General features: G+C 41.1%; 1 protein-coding gene across 1 annotated transcript; it reads left to right on the top strand.

Annotated features, from left to right (window-relative positions):
* The first annotated feature begins 4,137 nt into the window (after positions 1-4,137).
* On the top strand, positions 4,138-20,653 carry LOC148819405 (immunoglobulin superfamily member 22-like). Its single transcript, XM_088934879.1, has 24 exons — positions 4,138-4,186; positions 4,547-4,629; positions 4,741-4,985; positions 5,874-6,005; positions 6,492-6,628; positions 8,867-8,966; positions 9,660-9,696; positions 9,967-10,144; positions 11,121-11,234; positions 11,692-11,854; positions 11,941-12,216; positions 12,545-12,829; positions 13,214-13,338; positions 13,636-13,777; positions 14,312-14,608; positions 15,035-15,337; positions 15,916-16,089; positions 16,234-16,362; positions 17,631-17,927; positions 18,226-18,314; positions 18,561-18,753; positions 19,239-19,538; positions 19,913-20,239; positions 20,489-20,653. Exons 3-24 carry the CDS (start codon positions 4,859-4,861, stop codon positions 20,554-20,556), a joined length of 3,993 nt encoding a protein of 1,330 aa, XP_088791005.1. The 5' UTR covers positions 4,138-4,186; positions 4,547-4,629; positions 4,741-4,858; the 3' UTR covers positions 20,557-20,653.
* Positions 20,654-22,311: the final 1,658 nt, after the last annotated feature.

Genomic DNA, 22,311 nt, shown 5'->3' with positions numbered 1-22,311 from the left:
TTCTGCCTCTGCTGTTGATTATAAAACTGTTGAAAATAATTGACAGTTATCTATATACAGTATTGTTTGTTATTTGTAATTGTGTTTTGTAACGCTGTTGTTTTTATCTCCTGTCTGCTCCACCATTTTGAGTCAAGTTACAGACCCTGACTCATTGCTTACTTAAATGGAGGCTTACCTGTCCAGCTTGGGCTTCTGAACCTGTCACTGTGTCAAGTCAAGTCTTTGTCTTGGACTCTGTCATTGACTGTGTGCTGTTACACAGCCTGGGTTTAACCTGGGGCCAACTGATAGAGCAGCTATCGTATGCACAGGTTTTGTCATTTTAACAGGTTTGTCATCTATAAAGCATTATGTATGTGATCATAACATCTTGTGTAGCAGCTATGAAGGGATTTTGAAGCCATTATGCAGCAACATTCAAATAGAGCATTGCCACATTTGTTGGTTGTTTGTCTTCTTTGCATGAAGAGAATGCCAAGTAAATAATCACCACTTTGTGTTCTTCTGGCCTATGATATTTCCGTACTTCTGTGACTCCTCCAGACGTCCTGTTTGGCAACAGGACCACAGGGGGTACTTATATCACACCAGTCTTGCCCTTTATCTTGTGCAGTTTTGAAAGGCAACTGTCTGACCCCTTACAGAGCTGCAGCATAAAACCCATCTTAGTAGTGTACAAGCTTGTTCTACAGTTATAGGTTCTGACTGAAGGAACAGAACATGCCGTGAGAATTTTAAACACTACTCTATCACACAAGAAATAAAGATAAACACGGGAGAGTGTACCTCTGATCTCAATTTATTTTGAAAAACATCAAAGACAGGTCAGAAAATAAGGGTAAATTCTTACTTAATGAAAACCTAAAGTGACGTAACTTTAACTTATTTGTATACAGCTTCTTGTACGTTTATGTATTTGATATATTTATATAGGGGCGGCACATTGACGCTGTGGTTAGCATTGCTGCCTCACAGTGCTGTTGCCCTGGATTCAGTTCCAGGCCTGGGGTGCTATCTGTGTGGAGTCTGCATGTTCTTCCCGAGTTTGAGTGGGTTTCATGCTGGTACGTTAATTGGCTTGTGGGAAAATTGGCCCTGGTGTGAGAGTTTACAGTATGTTTGTGTCCTGCAACAGCCTGGGGCCCATCCACGGTGTATCCCACCTTGTGCCTGTTGCTTGCTGGGATAGGCTTCAGCTCCCCTGCAACCCTGAATAGAAAGAAGCCACTATAAAATGGATAGATGGATAAACAAAGAATGAATAAAAAAACAGAACAAAAGAACTCCTCTTTACCTTTGTCCCACCTCCTTCTCCTCCTATCCCCACTTACAATGGCAACCCACACTGAGAGAGGAGAAAATGTCATCAAAAAGCCTGCAGATGAATCAATGAACACTGTAGCTTTCAATGAATAATTCTGGTCTGCTCTGTGCTTTATGTTTTATGCAATTATAACCGTACAGTGCTTTTTGTTATTTTTAAAGCACCTATAGATATAAATTATTATTGTTGTTTGTCCCTTGCTTGATCTGGTCTTGTTTTGTGCTTTTCCATGGCTGAATGTGACTTACTGAGACATCAGCACAGGACAGCATCGAGCCCATACCTCCAGTTTGCCTCCCTATCATGCTCCTTCACATACAGTAGTAAATAAGAGTGAACCCCAGAATAACAGCAGAGACCCCCCCATGCTACAGAGGCAGTGGGATAAGAAGACAGAGAAGAGGGCAAGCCCGCTCCTTGGAGTACAGCAATCAGATCCTCAATCCCATCATCCCAGGGGAAGAGTCCCTTTTCCAAATAAGGCTAAAATGTAACAGCACAACACTTCCTGTTAGGCTAAGGGAGGGGCCTTTGTCAAATGTCAGTCCCATTACTATTTCCATCCTCTTACGCAGGTACCCCTGAGAGTTCCAAAATAACAAGCTAGCTCTCTATCAGGGAGGTCGGCCCAACCGGCGATCGGCCCAAGCCTATTGCAGAAGGGCCATCCCTTCCCCTCTTTTCAAAGGAAGTGCTCTCATACTGATCTAATAATCACAGTTTTCTTTGCTTCTGATATCTAAGAATCTACATGAGCTGCAATGCTGAGTCAGCAAACAATACAGGATCAGAAATAACAGCAAACTTGCGAAATGTCATCAGTCGGCAGGAATGTTTTTAACCTGAGCTAATAGATCAGTCGCCTGTGTTTGAAAAGTCCACTTTGTTATACTGTACAGTGTATTTAAAACTCATAAATAACTGAGTACTCTAGGTTCAAATACTGCCTCATAAATATAAATGTTTATTATCTTAAACATAAAGAGATGAAATGTTCAAACCACACCGCTGAAATTCAGAGTAAAAATGTTGTGTGCAATGGATATGGGATAACTACTTAGTTATTGAATATTTAAACTGAATATGTTGAATATTTTACCTACATAATAAATATAGCACCTTTTACACAGAATATAAAAAAAATGATCAATTTTAATATTTCGAAGAAAACCTAAAACAAAACTAATCAAATTGCAGATATAGGACAATGGGAAGTTTACCACGATTTCTGACTCACAACAATACACTCAATCAATCAGATTATATGAGTATAATACACAATAGAGCTCTAAAATAGTTGGAATACAGCAGGATTTATATCGTTTTTATGTTTTACAGTTTCACACTAATAAGAATGGTGATATTGATCAAATTAAGGTTTACTGGATCAGTTTTCTCTGCGCCCTTAAGCTCTTGATAATTGTAAGAGATTTACAGAACACGGTAGATTCTGGACTCTAATTAGAGTTGGAAACCCGTGAGCCATATAGTTGACCTCAATGTCTCTTTCAGTGTGAAAGCATATACATGAAGTTCACACATTTACTCAAATCTAAAACTTTATTAGCAGAAACGTTGCAGTTTTCTGGTATGTGGATGGCACTGGCATGACAGCTATGCTTTCAGCTGCCTGAGATGGGGAAAGACTTCAGGGCCCAAACATTCAAGGATCTGTCAGTCAGCTGTGGCAGAAGGAATATCATTTCCATTTCCAGCAGCAAGTGGGACCTGTGGGGGCAGTTCTGAAGTGTGAGTCATGAGACTCAAGGAGCTTGGAAAAAAACACAAGAGAGCTGAGAAGCTAAAAGCTGAACCCATTAAAATCACCTATTTCAGGACTGTTAAATCTGTTCCTCCTTAAAAACAACACAGCTTGCCTGCCCTTGAAGAAACAAGGCCTGACTGTCAGATGTTCGTTATGATTTTTTTTTCTGGGCTAATAAATAATGGTTTGGCAGGGAGACACAAATTAATTGACAGACTGCAACTGCTATGTAAACAAAATTATCTCTGCAGAAGAGATGGAACAGTTTTATTTAAGGCTCTAATGCACAAAAATGAATGGGTGCGAAACCCAGTTCAACAGAAAAACTTTTCTTAATTGTACAAGAATATTCTGTTGAAGGGTATTTTTCCTGGGTTAATACAGATATGTTTTCCACTTTTTTGACAGTCAAGAAAAGGTAGAAATGCAAAATAAGATTTCTGGTTTGTGTCTTATTTTAATGTTTATTGAGCATTTTAATACACATAACCATATTAAGATGATAATAACCAAATAATAATAATCACAGTAATTTGATCTTGTATAATACATGAATAAAACCCATCCCACTATGCACCCTTTAAGGAGGTGAACAAGCTAGCAATAATCTGGCATTATAGCCACTGAAAAAAGGCTAATTTGTAAACTACTTCTGTCCTACTTCATCAATAAAGGGGGGTTGAAAAAGTCATTTGCAGTTTAAGCAATCAAAAGACTTCGGAATTATATGACTGATATTTATAAATGTTTGCTTTGAGGTAAGGCCTACTGTTGCAGGAGTGTAGAATTGCCCAACATGAAGTCAAAGTGTTTCACCAGTGCTAAATGAAAATCCTCTTTAAATATTTTTCCTAGGGGACCCCAAGAAAGTAAAACGCTGAGTCGGGTGTGGCTGCAGTAAGTGAATCTGACACAAGGGACTGGTGCTAATTTCCTCAGACCATCTTCCTCTCCACAGGGCCATATTTGTGCAAGGCTGAGAGTGAGCAGGTGATTGCCAGGAACAGGGGAGAGATACACAGGCTGGAAGAGTGAAGACCTGCCGCACATCTCTGCATCAAACTCTCCGTGCAAGCCTGTCTCTCCAGGACTAGGTAACAAAAACCATATCTGCGTTATCCAGCTGTTACAACCCGGTAAAGAGCTATGTTTAGGGAGGGAAGATAAGTTTTTATAGGCTTATCGAATGAAAAGCATTTCTTTTAAATGATATTGTGTACTGTGTATTTAATATCAGTTAGAAAATTATTGCAACCCCAAGAAGCAGATAACGATGTCCACCAGGCATCTTTTCCCTCTTGTATTCATACAGAATTCACCACTGAGTGTTATGTTTAAAGATGGGTGTGCCCTGATTCGCAGCTGATCAAATGTAATTCATTATGCGGCATTCAGGGAGGGAGAAAAGGGAAACTGTGCAATTTTTAATGCAACTTTCTTTTTTTTATGTGCAGGCTGAAGACTGGACAGCTACAGTGTAAAGGGTAGCACCTACTTCTAACCAGAGCCGTGTGAAAGGAATCTGTCTGGATTGAAGGTAACCTTATCAACAGGCTATTTGTTTAAATGCAGCTCTTTGAATCTTCCGCCTTCTTTATCCCAGGGCATTGTCTGTAATTATGATTTTGTGGTCTGTCTCTACGTACAGTGGAAGAAAAGTGAAGGACTTCGGGAAGCAGAACCTGGTTTTTGATTGTGTTGAACACTCCTTCAGTGGTGTTATTGTGTAGTTTGCCTACTGAGATTTTTAAGCCTCTAGCGTCGCCATGGCTACCAAGGTCCTCCATTCCTCCGGGGGAATGATGCATTCCGAAATCCAGATGAGTTCCTCCACCACCACCACCACCACCACCAAGCTCCGAAAGGTGTCCCAAACATCGAAGGTTGTGGAGGGTAAGGACAGAGGCTAGGCATCGTGTCTCAAATTACAGGATTATGTAGACATTTTGCTGTTGCTCAAAAAGTACTGTAGGGATGTTCGAAACACTGTACTAGGTAGCATGGAGGTGCAGTAGCTGGCATTGCACTGAAGCCCTGGGCTCAATTCCTGACCTGCTATCTGTGTGGAGTTTGCATGTTCTCCCATCCAGTGTTGGTGTGGGTCTCCTTCTTGTGCTCCGGTTTCCTCCCACAGTCCAAAGATATACTGGTGTATTAATTGGCTTCTGGAAAAATGACCCTTAGCGTGAATATGTTCATTTCTGTATGTCTTCTCTGTGATAGACACACAGACACGAGCACAGGGGGGCCCATCCAGGGTGCATCCTCCCATGTGCCCTTTTGATTGCCACTACAGGCTCTGAATTGGAAAAAGCAGTTAGAAAATTGATGGATAGATACAGTAGATGGATGATCACTGTACTGTCTTACATTATATTACAATAAACATTACTGATAATGGCCAGATAAACCTTTTAGTATTGCAGGAAAATAAGTATTTTTTATCTAAATTTGGTTAGAATAAATTTTTCTTAAAGCACATTTTACAAATACAATAAAAATGTCTTGTTACTGAAATATTTATTTTTCATTTAAAGTTGACAAGCCTAGTTATTTTTTTTTATCCGTAATTCAGCCAATATACGTACCAAAATAGCCATATCAACATTTTTGTACCAGGTCCTTTGGCATATTTCAGCTGTCTCTGAAGACTCGGTGTTCTACATTTAGTGTTTACAAATGCTGGTCCACAAGCTCTCCGTAGATGGGAACTGGGAAGATGATAATTACACGATTAAATAAATGTTCTTAATTTGCTGCTGTGTCTATTATGTTGTTCAGAACAATCGATACAGCGCAAGATATCAGCCACAGTGGAGTCCTTCAGCCTGGTTCAGAAGTCCTTTGAGATACCTGCAGGAGAGAGTGTTCCAGGATTTGAAGAGAAGCCACGTGCCATCACTGCACAGGAAGGTGTGGAGATAACATCCAAATCCCTTTGCAATAGAAGCACTGTGCATACTGTATACAGACCACCTACTTTTATGGGATTTGTGGACTCAGAAGCTTTAAGCAAACAGTGAACTAAGAAATTAAATAATAAAAAAAGACAAGAGACTTCTAACTGCACACTTCTGCACATGTAATGTTTTATTACTGTTTCGCTATGATATAGTTTATACCATGGTTCTTTAGCTGAAATAATATGAGACTGATTCTATATAATCAACTTACTGTACCTCCTCTGGACTTCAGAAGAATTTCTAAAGTTGGCCCACTAGTTCATTATATGGCTCACAAATTAAATACAGTGTTTTACTGTACGGTGTACACTAACACTAAACACTTCAAAACCCATTGATGAAAGTGCAGAAGAGAAGTAGACAGGAGAAAGTCAGGAATATCGATATAATATATAGGAATATTTCCTATCCTCCAGCTCTTTTCTGTTTCTTCCAGGGGCCAAGATTGCTTTTAAAGCCAAGGTGACTGGGAACCCCAAGCCCACTGTGACTTGGAAGAGAGATAGTGGGAAGCCCTTAAGAGAAGGGGTTGAGACCTTCTTCGACACCATCACTAAGGAGTACGTGCTGAAGGTACCGTATCGCCTCTGTGGCTTCCTCACTAAAGTAGCAGAAAGAAGAGGGAGGGTAACACCCTTGAACAATGTTATTAATCTCCACAAACACTCTAGTACTGTTAGTATCTTATTACACATTCCCAATTAATTCTATCAACCAGTGTAATCCAACAGTGCCAACAGTATATTTAGCAGCAATGCTACTCTTCAGCCAATTTCGCATTTGAGCTACAAAATACTGCATTTGAGTTTACAGTCTCAACTGAAAGACTCTTACAGGCATTAATTAGTGGTCAACTGAGATGCCCATCAGTTGTCAGAGTTGACAGGAAATTATGCACCTTAAGGAGGCAGAAAGTTTACACCATTACGTTTAACATCTCAGAAAACAGACAGCACTGCCTCCCACTCTGCCGGGAAAACCTTTAATCAGCTTAAAAGGCTATTATTTAACAATTAAGTTAACTAGTGGGTGCTAACATATGTATCTCTGTGAGCCATCTGTTTCATGGAGCAGTGGCGCTTGCTTACCTCTTGCGTCTCGATCCCCTGCTGCCACCTCCTGCTCAGAGAGAGAACTGCAACCTTCCTGAGGCAACTACAACTTTACCTCCCGTTACCACAGCCGAAAACTACGGGGAGGGAAGGGCATTGCTGGCATCAAGGGAAAAATAATGTGCATCTCGTAATTACGAGAGATTATCTCACAATTACGAGAAAGTACATTATCTCGTAATTACGAAATAGTAAATGATCGCGTCCTTAATAACTCACGTGATATCACAATTGTCATAAAATACCTGTAATAGCACTAGTTGACTTTACGTTTTAAGCAGTGGAATCGAATGCACGGTATCGTCTTTCTTGTTGAAGGATACGTCTGTGTGCCCTCGTGCTTATAATGATTATGTTCAAATGAGCAAAAAATACATAACATTTCATTATAACTAAATCATAGTCGAAAGCACGTCCATGTACCTTCTGCATCGTAGGACACTGTTATGAACACTAAACCCAGTCTAAACCCAGCTGAGCTCTCGGTAGTTTGTAGGTGCTGTCATTGCACAATGTAATAGGTCGTTCATACTCTGAACTGATCATTTTGATCTCGTAATTACATGATAATGTACTATCTCGTAATAAGAGATACTCTTATTATATCGTAATTGCAAGATAATGTACAATAGTGACTCGAAATAGATAATTTCCAGAATAGAAGATACACATGAAATATTTTCAGCAATGCTCTTCCGTGCAAAACAGCAAGAGGGGGGAGAAATATTACAAAATGCAGGAAAACCTTAAATTTATTGATGAGATCGGATCAATAGCTGTCAGAGGAATTGGGTCACGGGGTCGACCAGTGTTAATCTTTTAACAAGATTCCAGAATGCCAAGTCTCGTTACTGCACAGCTAGAAAAACTCCTTTCTACTACACTGCTGATAATAAAACACAATTTTAGTCCTTTATTAAAAAGTTATGACCCACGATCTCCAGCCTACAGGCGGTCCAACAGCAGTAACAACACCAAGCACACAGACTTCCCTTCACTCACGAACTCACGCTGGGGGAAGACTTAGTACCTTGTTATTAATATTGACGATTCCACTCAAGGAGATATTGAACACAAGGGTATAAGAGAGTAGTCGATAAAGACATGCATGACATACATTGAGCAGCTAACAGCAATATAACAAATGCAATAAATAGTTTTGTTTTCTTAGTCAAGTTCATGTGCACAGTTGGAACCGCAGTCTTTCAGTAATGTGCTCTGGTGTCCACTAGATGGTTGCTCGTGTGCGATGTGCTCTCCTCAATGTCGTGCTGTGTTGGTGCAGGCCACGTTCACCGCAGCAGTTAAAACAGCTACATCTGTGGAAAACTCTGTGCTTCTTCTAGAATGGCTGCCTCTCTTTGCATAGCCACAAACAAAAAGCAAATTATATATTTCTCGAATTTAGATAGACACTGTAGATTATATATACTGTATTTCAAAGGCATAAAAAAATTTAGCAGGGAGAAATCTGCAAGAACACAGCAGTTGAAAATGAATACCTTATTTATGAATCTACCATAATCGATACACTTACTTAAGGTCCCACTTTACTCCTCTTTCAGTTAAATATAACGTGGTTCTAAGAAAATTTGACTGACAGAATTAGTTGTTAAATATAGAGGAGAAATAATGTCTTTATTGATAGTAGTTTCAGTTCAGTTCAACTGTCCATGCAATGTGTCTCTTCTCTTCACAGATCAGGAATCTTGCCATGGAAGATGCCGATAACTACAAGTGTGTTGTCTCCAATGATCACGGTGATGCAATCTACACAATGTCACTCATTGTTACTGAAAGTACGTTCCCATAATGAACATTTTTTTGTTTTCAAGGCCAGAGTGAGAAATTCATTCAGCCATGCAAGTCAGACATCTAATCTAATTATGAGGGAGAAGCTCAGTATGGTTCTGCCTCACGGACTGGGAGTTGTGCACATCGCAGGAGTAAGTCAGCGGTGTCGAACACAGTGAAAACTTTAAATCTAATTAATTTAAATTACAATCTGCGGAAGGCAAAGCAGCCTTGTCTTCTGTGCTGCCTGGCTTCTATAACAAGGCAGTCAATGGACGAGACAGGTTCAGCCTTGTGTAATCAATAACTACTTCAAATACTTTCTAAAGTATTTCAATACATACTTTTTTTACTTGTTGAGAAAAACCCTGCCTAGGAACAGATCTGGCAGTTTTGATTTTTAGCCCTTCAGCTGTGAAAATAACACCCTGGTTCCTTCTGGTAACAACATCCTAGTACTGTATTTTCCAGTGTGTCTTAACCTATCCTCCATTCAGTCAGGTAAAATTTAAATGAATCTCTTGCATGGGAACAAAATGAAACTTTTGCTATGTTGAACACTAGTAGTGTAACTTTTGTTTTACCTTACTAATATTTAATATTTACCTTACATACTTTCTTCATTATTCTTAAAACTGCTCAAATTTGTTTTTATTAAAATATATATTTATTGATATACGTACCTGCTTATCTTGCAGATCCACAGGTGGACTTCAAGAAGATGCTTAAAAAGCGGTATGTGTTCTGTTCTTGTGCTGTGTAACATGTGCTCAACAGTAGCTGCTCAGTCATGATTTGTCTTTGAGACAGGAAGCAGCTCTTATGAAAAGGAAGAAGCGGGATGAAACATTTGCAAAGAAGGGGGTTTGGCAGATTGTCTGGTCTTTGTGAACTGGATACATGCAGGTGTCTGAGACGTGTAGTCCATCCTCCCACTAGACAGGCCTCTAGCCTTTACACAGACTCCTCTGCTGATGAAGCAGGACTCATTTTCCTTCCCTGCAGGGGTGCCCCTGCTCCCAAGAAGGAGGAGAAGCGCCACATCACCGAGGAAGAGATGCTGAAAATCCTCTCCGGAGCAGAAAAAAAAGACTACGAGAGGATCTGTGCAGAGCACGGTTTCACCGACTTCAGAGGAATACTCAAGAAACTCAAAGAAATGAAGAAGAAAGTGGACGTGGAGGTACTAGCATGACTGTAGCCAGGCCAGCACCCTCTGACATCTGAGGTTAAACTTACAGTATCACTTCAGATCAGGGGTTCTCCAAGTGCAGCCCTTGTAGCCCAATCCATTGTAGAATTTTAGGTTAACCAGCAATTCATAGTACTGGACCAGTTAGTTCTGAATATAATAACTGTAAACCTATCTGCACTAAATTAATACAATGGAGGTTAAGAACCATTATGATAAATGGTTGCAAATTGCATATACAGTAAAAAGGCTAAACAGAGACAAAATATAGAAATTATCAGGTATCACTGGGTGATAGAGTGATCCAAAATGAAACTGGGAGGTCTATTAAACCTATTATTAAACATGATGAAGTCGACGTTTTACTTCAATAGGACTGAGGTTGTTACCTCAATAAGACTCTTGAAACCATAATTTTCATTTAAACTTTTATTACTTTATTTTTTTATTTTAATTTTAATTTTTAACATAATCATTCTAGTTAAGTGCTCTGAAATGAACATACTACAAAATACAGTCCACATTTAGTATTACAGATTCTATAGTAAACACATCAGCCACAGATTAACATACAGTAGACAGATTTCTGACTGTGCCACTAGAGGGACATGTTTTATAAATTTAGGCCTGAAACCAGTATAAGAAACAAAGTGAATACAGCATTGACATTCAACAATAAACCTAAATACATTTTAATGTGTAACTTTGAAGATTGGGAGCATCACTCCATTGTTCCTTTCCCCATTTCAAAATTGTCTCAGTCTTTAAATTACTATTATAGCCACAGCTCTCAACTCACTCTATTATTCCCGGACACCCTGAAGCAGGCCAGCTTTTAAAGTTGCCCCTAAACTCAGATGTTAAAGGGGCCCCATGGCTAGACTTAGAAAACACTGCTGTTAACGTGTCAGGATAGCTCACAAAAGTAACACAACTGGGTTGAGCTCTTCCTTGTTGGCTACTGCAGATGGTGAAAGTGCTGAAACCTCTGGAAGACATAGAAGCTAAAGCAGACACCAACATTGTGTTTGACACCATCCTGGAGCTGAAGGATCCCAACCTCAGGATGATGTGGTTCAAGGTAAAATCTATGATGAATAAAAATAACAATGAAGATATGTTTCCACTTTTTCCTTTAGTGCAATCCATTTCTTCAACAGAGAGCAATGTGATAGCTGCCCTCCTGATATAAAGAAATGATACTTGTTTTGGTGTACAGTATATAGCAATAGTTGATTAACCCATATTTTTTTGGTTCCTGGTCTAGGTGTGTTAGCTTTTTCCCCTTCATTTGATTGACATGGTCTTCAGATTAAACTTTTAAACATTCTGGCCAGTCACACAAATGGAGTGGAGTACACAAATATGGATGGAAGAAGTCATCACAACAATGATTGACAGTCTGGGAGGGTGAAAGACAGTGAATGAGTGAATGTTAATTAATATGGAATTCTGTGCTTTCAACATGGAAGCCAATAAAACATTTTATTTCCTTTGCTCTACATCCTTGAATCTGTTTTGGGGCTTCTCCACTGTAGGGGGATGAGCCTCTGAGGACCCAATACTCTCTTGGCAAGTATGAGTTGAAGCAAATGGGAACCAAGTACCAGCTGTTTATCTCCAGTGTCACTCTGAAGGACAGTGGCACCTATAAGCTGGTAGTTGGAGACAAGACCCTTACTGCCAAGCTCAGTGTAATAGGTAAATCCTATTCGTCCATCACAGCACATTGAGAGCAATTGTCATACAGATGTCATAAATCTGTTCCCTTTTCTGTTTGCTCCCAGATGAGCCTCTAAAGTTACTGACAGAACTGAAACCCATCCGAGTGAATGAACGCCAGACGGCTGTGTTTGAGGTGCGACTCTCAAAGAAGAGCGACCTTCCTCTTGTGTGGAAGGTCAGGGGCAAGGAGGTGAAAAGGGATGAAAAGTTTGACGTATCTGTGTCTGCGGACGGCCTCACCTATACTCTCAAGATCAAGGATGTGCGCCTAAGTGACATTGGAGAATACAGCATGAGCATTGGAGATATGACAGCTTCCACACAGCTCTTTATTAACAGTATGTCCTGCCATGTGAATGACGCTGATGTGTTTTTCTTATTAAAAGTATGTCAGAAGTAGCCATTTTATGTGTTTTGTGCTCCACGTCTTGTCAATCAAATCAGTAAGACATTCCTCCTGATGATTTCAAATATGAAACACAAATGACTTCAGTAGAATTGGCTGCAGGCTTCTCTGTAACTCTTGAGCAGACATTTACAATGTAACCGTGTCAGGAAGTAAATACTGCAGCACAATCAGGTGATTGCTTACGTTTAAATCAGCTGTTTGTTACATGTGTTATTCTGGTTTGAAATGGACATTTTCAATCTACATTTAATCCCTAGGAATTCCTATCAAGTTTGTCAGCCACCTCAAAAATGTGAGGGTGAAGGAGAAGAGTAAGGCCAGGCTGGAGTGTGAGCTGAGCTCCAAGGACGTGTTTGTCAAGTGGCTGAAGGATGGCCGAGAGATAACCCACAATCCTCAGTATACCTTCATACGGGAGGGCAAAAGAGCGGAGCTGATAATTGATGACTGTGAACTGGCTGACAGCGGAGAGTACGCAATTGTGGCCACACAGGAGAACGACGCCCAGGAGTATGTCAGCTCTTCTAACCTGACAGTGGACGGTATGTTGCAGGATTCAGTACTTTAACATCTGATAGATTGAACTAAAAACCTTGTGACCATGGCCTCGTAAGGACACTAACTTGATTTTGAGAACACAGTTTACTTTGGGAAAGACAACAAAACTCCCAGTCCTTCTTTTTGTCAATCATATCTTTAGAGGCTTATAAAAGACAGTATAGAGCCTAACTATATTAACATGGGTACCCCTGAATGCAGTGGAAGTTCTGGTGTTACTTCCAAATGTGTTATTTGATGAGCCTACATAAGCTTAAGATTAAGATGAGAAACAATTTTTGAAAGTGTAAACATTATTAATTTAATATTATTAATATTACATATTAAGTAGGGTCCAGTGATGGTATTTTTGTTTCCTGCCTGCACAGAGCGCTTTGCCACAGTGAAGAGTGGTATGTCAGATGTCCAGTGCCCCACCGGATCTCCAGCTGAGTTATGTGTAGTTTTGAATGATGAGAAGGTAGATGGCATCTGGCTGAAAGACGGCAATCCGGTAAGATTCAGTCTGAACAAGGAGGCATCACCAGTCTACTTACTGACTCTGCTCAGGAGGTTGTTCAGGTGCATACTCAATGACACCCAGAAGCTGATGAACTATGTATATCACAAGACTAGTCATTGGAAGCACTGGCACAGGACTTTAACAGTTGTAGGGTGCAGTGTAAAGCAGGTTTGACTAGCAGTTTCACTTTGTCTGAGGAGAGTCTGGGGTTGATGTTGATCTTCCTGCATGTTAAAAATGGCAGACCGTTGACCTACTGACCTCAACTGACGATCCTGTTTTTTTCAGGTAACAGATATGAGCGGAGTGCAGGTGGTGAAACAGGGAGCTGTGCACAAGTTAATTTTTACCAATGTTGGAGATGCACACGAGGGCAGGTACACCTTCAAGTCCAAAGGTGCAGAGAGTGAGGCAGTGCTGGCCATAGCAGGTGTGTTGCTTGTGCACTTGTGACTGTTCAACCCTACCCTTTCTGAACACGCTAATCCTGGACACTTCTGTTGAAAATTAGTTTTACATTTTACCCATTGAATCATTTGGAAATGTTGCTCTTGCCTGTGAGATGGAACATTATTTTTAAATAGATATATCCATTGCACATTTTAGATGCCCTCAGATATTTATTTTTTTAAATGGCCCAATAGGAAATCTTTGTTGACACATCAGTTTTATATATTTGCTTTTTACTTGATAGTATGAGTCCACTAAAGACACGATCATCCCTAAATACCATCAAAATTTACTGAAATTAAGATTCAAGTTGTAGTTTTGTGAACACACGACTCAGTCCATATTAGCATTTTGAACAGCCAGTATTTTGGGAATCTTGACAGGAAGCCAGCAGGTCATTACTGGGTAAAATACCTTCACATTTGTAAATTAATTCATCAATGCACACATAAAGACAACACAGTGAATGGTCATTGAAAATTGCAGTGTCCTTGTTATATCCTTCTTTCCATAGACCCTCCAGTAATTGACCCCACCATGCTGGAGGTTCTGGCAGCCCATCCAGTAACAGTGAAGGCTGGACAGACTGCCAACATAAAAATCCCCTTTAAGGGCAAGCCTGCGCCTAAGATCACCTGGTACAAGGATGGCATTGAGATGATGGACGATGAGCGCACAGTAGTGGAGAAGCACCCGGATTGCACAACGCTGATACTTCACAAGTGCGTGCGGGAGGACAGTGGCGCAATCATGCTGAAACTCAAGAGCGACTGTGGCACGGCCATCGCTAACCTGCACCTGAACGTCGTTGGTGAGTTTAGGATGCAGACCTGTTCGCCTGAAGATAATCAATTTTCATTGGACCACCCAAAGCTTTATGTGGATTGCTGCCAATTCTATTTAAAATTAACCCTTATAAACCTGAGCTGGCCTCAGGAGCCTTATCTGCAAGGCCTTCTTTTGTTCTTGTAACTCTCTTATTTCCCTTTGCTGCAGTTGCATTGAAAATCAGTGCACCCGGTAAAAATGCATTTTGTGTTTTTGTATTGTGACATAAACTGTTGGCCTGTGGAACTCCTGATCACACTGGTAGCTAAAACTTTGTTAACTGCTGGTAATTTCGAAGTTAAGTGAGTTGGCTGCTGCTTTCATTAGCTCAGTGTGTCGCAGCAAGGAGAAGCTGTGCAGGACGTTGCAGGTACAGTAGCTGTTGAACGGCTTGCCCACTGCTTTGCAGATAAACCCAAGCCCCCACAGGGAAAGGTGGAGTTCCTGGAGCGGTCGGGGAAGTGCATCAAGATGAAGTGGAAGGCTCCACGTGACAACGGCGGAAAGCAGGTCACCAGCTTCATCATCGAAAGGAAGATTGTTGGCAAGAAGTCCTGGATAAAGATCGGAGAGGTGGACAGCAAGCTGACCACCTTCAGCACAGACAAGGTGGAGGAGGGCCGCGCCTACCAGTTCCGCATCCGAGCTGTCAACTCGCAGGACATAAGTGATCCACTGGAGACAGAGGAGGTCTTCGCCGGAGAGCCCATCGGTGAGTCAGGGTGGAGCAGGGAACATAAAACTGTTCTATAAACATGAATAGTTCAACATGCTACAGTAAAAGCACCTCAGCTAGTAATTTCCTTTTATTCAGAAAAAAGAGAAAAGGAACGATAGGAGGGACAGGGGAGAGGGGAAAGAAAGAAAAGGATGTGAGAGAAAAGGACTAGAAACATGAGCTATTCTACAGCTGCTCTATATGACTATGTTACTCACGCCTGGCAGCTTCAATGGCTAAAAAACTCCCCATTTCCATTTACTTACTTGAATCTTAGGTCTTGATTTGGACTTTTTCAGACTTGGTCTTGTTATTCCAATACAAAAATACAATACAAAAAATTATTATTATAATACTATTATAATAAAAGTATTATAATAAAAGTAATAAAAGTACAATGGATGAACAAATACCTAACAAACATGTTGAATTACTAAAGGACTTGTATGATAATTTTTGTTATATATTGTTTTGTTATATAATGTATATATTCAGTTGTTTTAGATTGTCTGTGCCATACTATATTTTTGGTTTTAGCTGTGTACTCCTCTGTGGTCTCTCTCCCTCTGCAGAGCCCCCTGGAATGGCCTCCCAGCCACAGATTCTAGACGTGACGAAGGACGCGGTGACTGTGACCTGGAGTCCCCCCGCTCAAGATGGCGGCGCCCCGGTGCTGGGCTACATCATCGAGAGGAGGAAGAAGGGCAGCAGCATCTGGGTGCCAGTCAACAAGGAGCTTGTGCAAGGTCAGCGCAGTGTGAATCTGTCTCTTGTCCCACACCTGGAACTATCATATCTATCATATCATACCAGCTATCCTGGGTGAATTCTGTAAATAGTTTGCATTCATTTTGAAGGAAATTCTAAACTGTGGTTTGCTTGTTCACCAGACACCAAGTACAAAGTGGATGGGCTAGTGGAAGATATGGAGTATGAGTTTCGTGTCACCACTGTTAACAGGGCAGGGCCAGGAACTCCCAGCACTGCCTCAAACTCTGTAAATGCAAAAGACCCCATCCGTAAGTATCACTTGTTAGTAAAACCGCAAAGACCTGCTTTGTCATTATATAAAAGTCAAAACATTCTAATGATCCTTCTCACACAAATGTTTTTTCACCCCCATTTTCCTATTATTTATTTGAAGAAATAAGAAATTCCTTCTCAATGATGAAAGGGAGAAAAAATAATAATGTTCCCTACAGAGATGGCAGGTTGCTTGCTTGTGTTCAACTGATTTTTCTTGTGTCAGTTCACTTCCCCTGTGCACTTCTTATGTTTTACCAGCTTGTTCAGGGGTTATTGGTATGAAAATAGTTAGATGTTTAAGCAGAAACAACAACAATAGGTAATAAGGCATTTCCAATATAGAGCACATGCCATCTGTTCCCTGGATCGCACCATCATCTGAGGATCGTCTCTGGAGGTCCCAAGCCAGGCAGGTGAACCTCAGACTGTTTACGATGAAAAACATGTCCTTGACATGGGAGCTCTTAACACTCCTGTCCATTCAGGGCTGTGACATCATCCCTACAGGTTCAGCTATACATTCACCATAAGCCAGGTGTTCACGTTTGAAACACAAATAACCAAAATATGCTGGAGTAGTGTTTGAGGAATAACTTTTCAGCTCACACACCAACAGTACGTTTAATCTCCTTTCATTAGTGTTGATGTGAATTCAGTATGATAAGATAAGATCACTTTATTGGCCATATACAGTACAATTTCTTGTATTAGGAATTTGTCATTTCACATACCCCAACTTGCTCTCCATAAGACACACAGACAGGGAGAGAAGTCTGGGGTCAGAGCGCAAGGTCAACCTGGAGCAGCTGGGGTTAAGATCATTTTATTAGCTATATACAATTTCTTGCATTAGGAATTTGTCTTTTTGCATACCCCAGCTTGCTCTCCATGAGACACACAGGGCCTTGCTCAGGGGCCCAACAGAGTAGGATTCCTCTGCCAGCTGCAGGATATGAACCAAACTTCCAGCCACAGGTGCAGATCCTGAGCCACAGAGCCACTGCCATCCTAATGTGTACAGTACTTATATCTTGGGTGTGTTTTAATTACTGTTGAAGAAAAGGTCTTTTTTTCAATTGAACAGATTGCATACATAGTGGTCAGTAATCTGCTGCATTTCTTTGTATAACAGGGTGATGGTCTTTAAATAATACCAGTTAAAGTGCGGCAGGAAGCAAAACCATTTCAATCTGCAGGTTGGCACATACAGTACATGGCCAAAGGACCAAGAAGAAGCTGATGAAAGTGTGTGCTTGTTAAGGTGCCCCTGGGCTGGTGAAAGACCTGCATGTGACAGACTCCTCCAACTCCTCCATTTCTCTGGGCTGGAACCCCCCAGAGATGGGCGACGAGCCCTCCGGCTACATCCTGGAGGTCCGTGCAGACGATGCCAAGGAGTGGACCAAGTGCACCAAGATCCCCATCACTGGCACCAGCTACACAGTGGGCGGTCTGCAGGAACGCATGAAGTACTTCTTCCGCATTCGTGCAGTGAACGAGGGAGGCGTGGGGGAGCCTATTGAGCTGGACCAGGGGGTGCTAGCAATGCCCCCGCCGGGTGAGGAAAACTGCTTTCACACGTGACTGGAAAGAAACTGAACTGACACAAACACACACATAAGACTTGTACTTATAAAGGCACTGTCAGCACAACATTCACTACTAAGTGCCAAAGCGCAGACATCGACACATTTAGCTTGTTAGGTTACACTTGGTTAGACTTACAAAACACTCACTTGTACCCAGTCCTAAGTACTGTACTTCTTGTGGTGCTGGGAAAAAGCCCATAAATCACATCAACATGTAATCTATTGTTTTGATTCTAATTTTTCTTTCCCTTATTTCAAATGTCCCAGCCCCTCCCAAATTTGACATCCAAGCCAAGCTGAAAAACCAGATGGAGGTGCGAGCGGGGACTGCCCTGTGCATTCACGTCACCTTCAGTGTAAGTCTATGGTAAAATACTGTATGCCCAGCTGTCAGCCATAGGTCTTTATGTAGCATGTTCACCTGGGCCTTTGCCTTACAGTAGATCATCGCAGCTGAGGTGCACCTGAGCAGGGGTAGGTGAAACTGGGCCAATGCACATCTACCAGTAGCTACAGTATATGGAATTATTGTAGAGAAGTAGGCAGAGCTTTGACTGGGTCTGGTGAGGCATGCCAGCTCTACAGTGTTCCTCGTACTGCAGGGCTCCCCACCGCCCACTGTGACCTGGCTGAAGGACGGGATCCCCACGAAGGGCAGGGAGACCATCACCAAGGGCAACAAGCACTCCCAGTTCCTGATCACCTCGTCACAGCGTGCAGACTCCGGAGTCTACCGCATCAACCTGCGCAACGACTATGGGGAGGCCTCCTACGACATCAAGGTCCGCGTTGCAGGTAGCCCTCTAGCTGATGAGCGAAGACCACACAAACAGGAAAATGTCTAAGATTGGGTATCTGTGCATGCTCAAAGAAGCAGAAGGCTGTAGTAGCACTCTTTCAGGATCATTAACGGTCAGCCACCACCCACAAGCTATTCCTCCACACCTACCAAACAGACCACTAACCCACTTTTTCCACCCATCATCAATAATTGAATACTTAAATAATTGATACCCAGTTGGTCTATTTACTGAAATTAGAGGCCCTTTAGCAGCTTCTATTGACGCATTTTCTTGACACATTGCAGTCCCTTCTTTGGCCAGTCTGCCTTCCTGAAGTTTAAACATAACCTCTTAAATAGTCATGCGGAATAGTTATCAAACCTTTTCGCAGGAGGTCATCATATTTATGTTCAAGCAATGAAAAAAGTGGAAAATATGTAAGTTTCCAGCCTGCAGCCCTCGATGGTGTCTCACGTTCTTCTACATTGGCTTCCTTAGATTTTCCTCGGCCCCCCAGCAACCTGAAGCTGGTGGAGGAGGTGCCCAACACGGTGACCCTCAAGTGGGACCACACCCCTGATGTGGCTGACGATGGCCAGGCACACTATATCATCCTGAAGCGTGACGCAAGCACAGCCACCTGGTTCACCGCTGCTGACCGCGTCTTCAGCAACAAGTACACTGTCACTGGACTTCTTCCTGGCCGCAAGTACTTCTTCCGGGTCATTGCCCGCAATGATATTGGGGACAGTGACCCCCTGGACTCCAAGGAGCCCTTCACCATAGCCAAGGAGAAAGGTGGGCAGTTGTACAGTAGAATATTATGAGTTGTAATAAGTAATTTGGTGGATTTGAGTGTTACGTTTGCGGTAACAGAACATATATGTCACAGTAAACCTTGTTTTCAAACTACATTCTGACTGGTACAGCTGTAGGAGTAGTTCTACTTGCAGTAATTCTGGCTATGAAATGCAGAGATTACACATATGTATTACACATATTAATACTGTAATGCCCCACCATGGCTCTGTTAAAAAAACAATAATGACAGCAAGTTTTGTTTTGACTGTATTACTCCAATTCACAAACCAGAATTATTCAAACAGTTTGTGAAAAAAGGCACAATATTTAGAGAAAGCAGTCCTGTTATTCCTCGGTTTGCTGACCCACAGAGCACCTGAAGCTGCGAATGAAAGAGTACACGCTGAAAGATCTGTCCCAGAAGCCGGAGTTCATCGTGCCACTGAAGGACCACGCAGTGCGCCGTGGCAAAGACTGCACCATGAGCTGCGCCTTCTTGGCCATCCCCCAACCCCAGGTCTCCTGGTTCAAGGGCGATGCCAAGATCTCTGAGAACCCCAAGTTCTGGCAGACCACTGCCAACGGAGTCTGCACGCTCACCATCCCTGCCTGCGATCAGAAGGACAGTGGAGAATACACACTGGTGGTGGAGAACACTCTGGGCCAGGCCAAGTGCAAGTGCAACCTGGTGGTCTTTGGTAATTAGCGACTTGAATACCCTTCACACACACAAAATGACATTGCAGCGGGGCTTCCAGATCTCCAGGTATTTTTAGTCAGTTAATGACAAAGCCCTGACTCTACACAGGGCTGAACCCAAATGTTTTTCCTTATCCTGAGCTCAATCAAACTTCAAAGATCAATCAGAATCGCGCTCACCAATAGAAATGTTTTTTTTGCAGTATTGTCTTGGTTCCAAGTCTAATTGATGTTCTCGTTCTTAACAGATAAGGATGACAAGAGCTTTCTGGAGAGCCTGACAGAGCGCACTGGCAGAGGAAAGCACATCATGTGAAGAGTAGAATGGCTAGAGAGCAAGGTGTAGCAGTTTCTCTTACAGCATTGACCCTCCTGACTGGTTATCTTTAAAATAAATAATGGATATTGGTACGTTTAAAAAGCCAGAGTTTATGTCATTTTGTAGTGCTAACTCACTACATTTGGGATTGTTCTGTGTTTGACACTGCATAAACAGCTTGAGCTCTGCTGCTAGGTTGTAACTGTGTTTATGTTTTTTTTTAAAAAAAAAGGTAAAGCAAAAATCCAAAATAATATATAGTGCATGGTTTCTGTACTGAAATTTTTGACCAAAGTACATTTGCACTAAAATATGACATGTTTATTGCACAATTTAATCAGTCAGGCAGTATTTTGAGACATCACACTTTTAGTAGGGAAGATATTGAACAAATACATTTTACAGTCAAGAAGAACAAAAAAAAATTGCAAAAGTCATATCTGGAAGTGAAGCTTAACAAAATGGCACCTCCACAGTAAATTTGTTAAATATATTCAAGAATGAAATGTATTTCTAACATGGGTTTACACAATCCTTTTCATTCATCCTTTTCAATCATTTTATGCATATTAAAATAGCCAAAAAGATTATCGCTGATTTTATCATTTTTGATAATGTATTGTGGTAAACAATGTTTTTAAGTGTAAATCTTTAACCTATGATATATAACATTGTAAAAATCACACACATGAGAAGCAATATGTAGAGAGTATACCATTTAATTATTTTTTATAAATCAGTAACACAAGTGGCAAAACAATATTATTACAGAACACAATGAACCAGATATAAAACACAGGACACAATACCTGCCTGCATTTTTATTTTACTATATAGACATGGTAGTCAGTTTCCTTGACAAAGTCAGAAAACCCCTGACAGATACACGTGATTATGAGGTCTTAAGGTTTGTAGAACAACTCAAAAACAATAAATATAAAAATTCCAATTCTTTCAAGCTTCAAAATATCACGTATCCCAAAACAGTAATATTGAAAGAAACTAAAATGTCTAAAACTAGTGCTTACACTCTTTACTTACAGTACAAACTGCTGCACAGGAGATTTAGACGTTGTGCAATGTTCTGCCCTTTTCACTCAGAGCTTTTCTTACTTTGCGCAGAAACACAGCGGTAATCTTCTACTGAAATTTTAGACATTTTTTTAAGACAGTAGTTAACTCTCTTTGTAGTTAAAAAAGCAGCCATTCAGACTTATGGATTTGTAGAGAAGAAGAATTGATTTTAGTGACAAGGAACACCTTGAAGAATGAGTCAATTAGGAGAGACTGGGAATTAGACTATATATATACAGTATTTGCTGGCCAAGTACAGTTTGTCTTGAGCTACAGTATTGTGGTCACATGCATGCTAGGAGACAGGCTTGGTCCACTAGTACACTGGTGTGTGTCCCCACCCCTTTAAATGGGAAACTAGGGATCTAGGGATGTCCAACCATGTTGTTTAAGCTAAAACGCTGGTTTAAAATAGATGTACCAAATGGCCACATCTTGCTTGCAGCCGTTCTCGTGTTCTTAGGTGTCTCCGCACACAAACTAAAATTAACAATGAAGCTGTTATTTAATGTAAGTAGACAAACTTAATTTCTTAATCGGTAATGCTCATAACATATATATATATAATCCATCTCCTCCATCTCAGACTCTGTCACAACAGTATGAGTTGATATGAAACAAGAACACATTATGCAGTATATTGTGTTCTGCCAAAACTGTAGAAAAAGGATAGCCAAT

The sequence above is a fragment of the Atractosteus spatula genome, chromosome 16 (assembly GCF_055471065.1).
Source record: "Atractosteus spatula isolate fAtrSpa1 chromosome 16, fAtrSpa1.hap1, whole genome shotgun sequence".
NCBI lineage: Eukaryota > Metazoa > Chordata > Actinopteri > Semionotiformes > Lepisosteidae > Atractosteus > Atractosteus spatula.
This window is presented reverse-complemented; position numbering and strand designations above follow the sequence as displayed.

Coding starts and splice junctions, on each gene's coding strand:
- LOC148819405 (XM_088934879.1), top strand. CDS start 4,859: ATGGCTACCAAGGTCCTCCATTCCTCCGGGGGAATGATGCATTCCGAA. Junction 17,928..18,225: donor GCTAGCAATGCCCCCGCCGG/GTGAGGAAAACT, acceptor CAAATGTCCCAG/CCCCTCCCAAATTTGACATC. Junction 18,315..18,560: donor GCATTCACGTCACCTTCAGT/GTAAGTCTATGG, acceptor CTCGTACTGCAG/GGCTCCCCACCGCCCACTGT.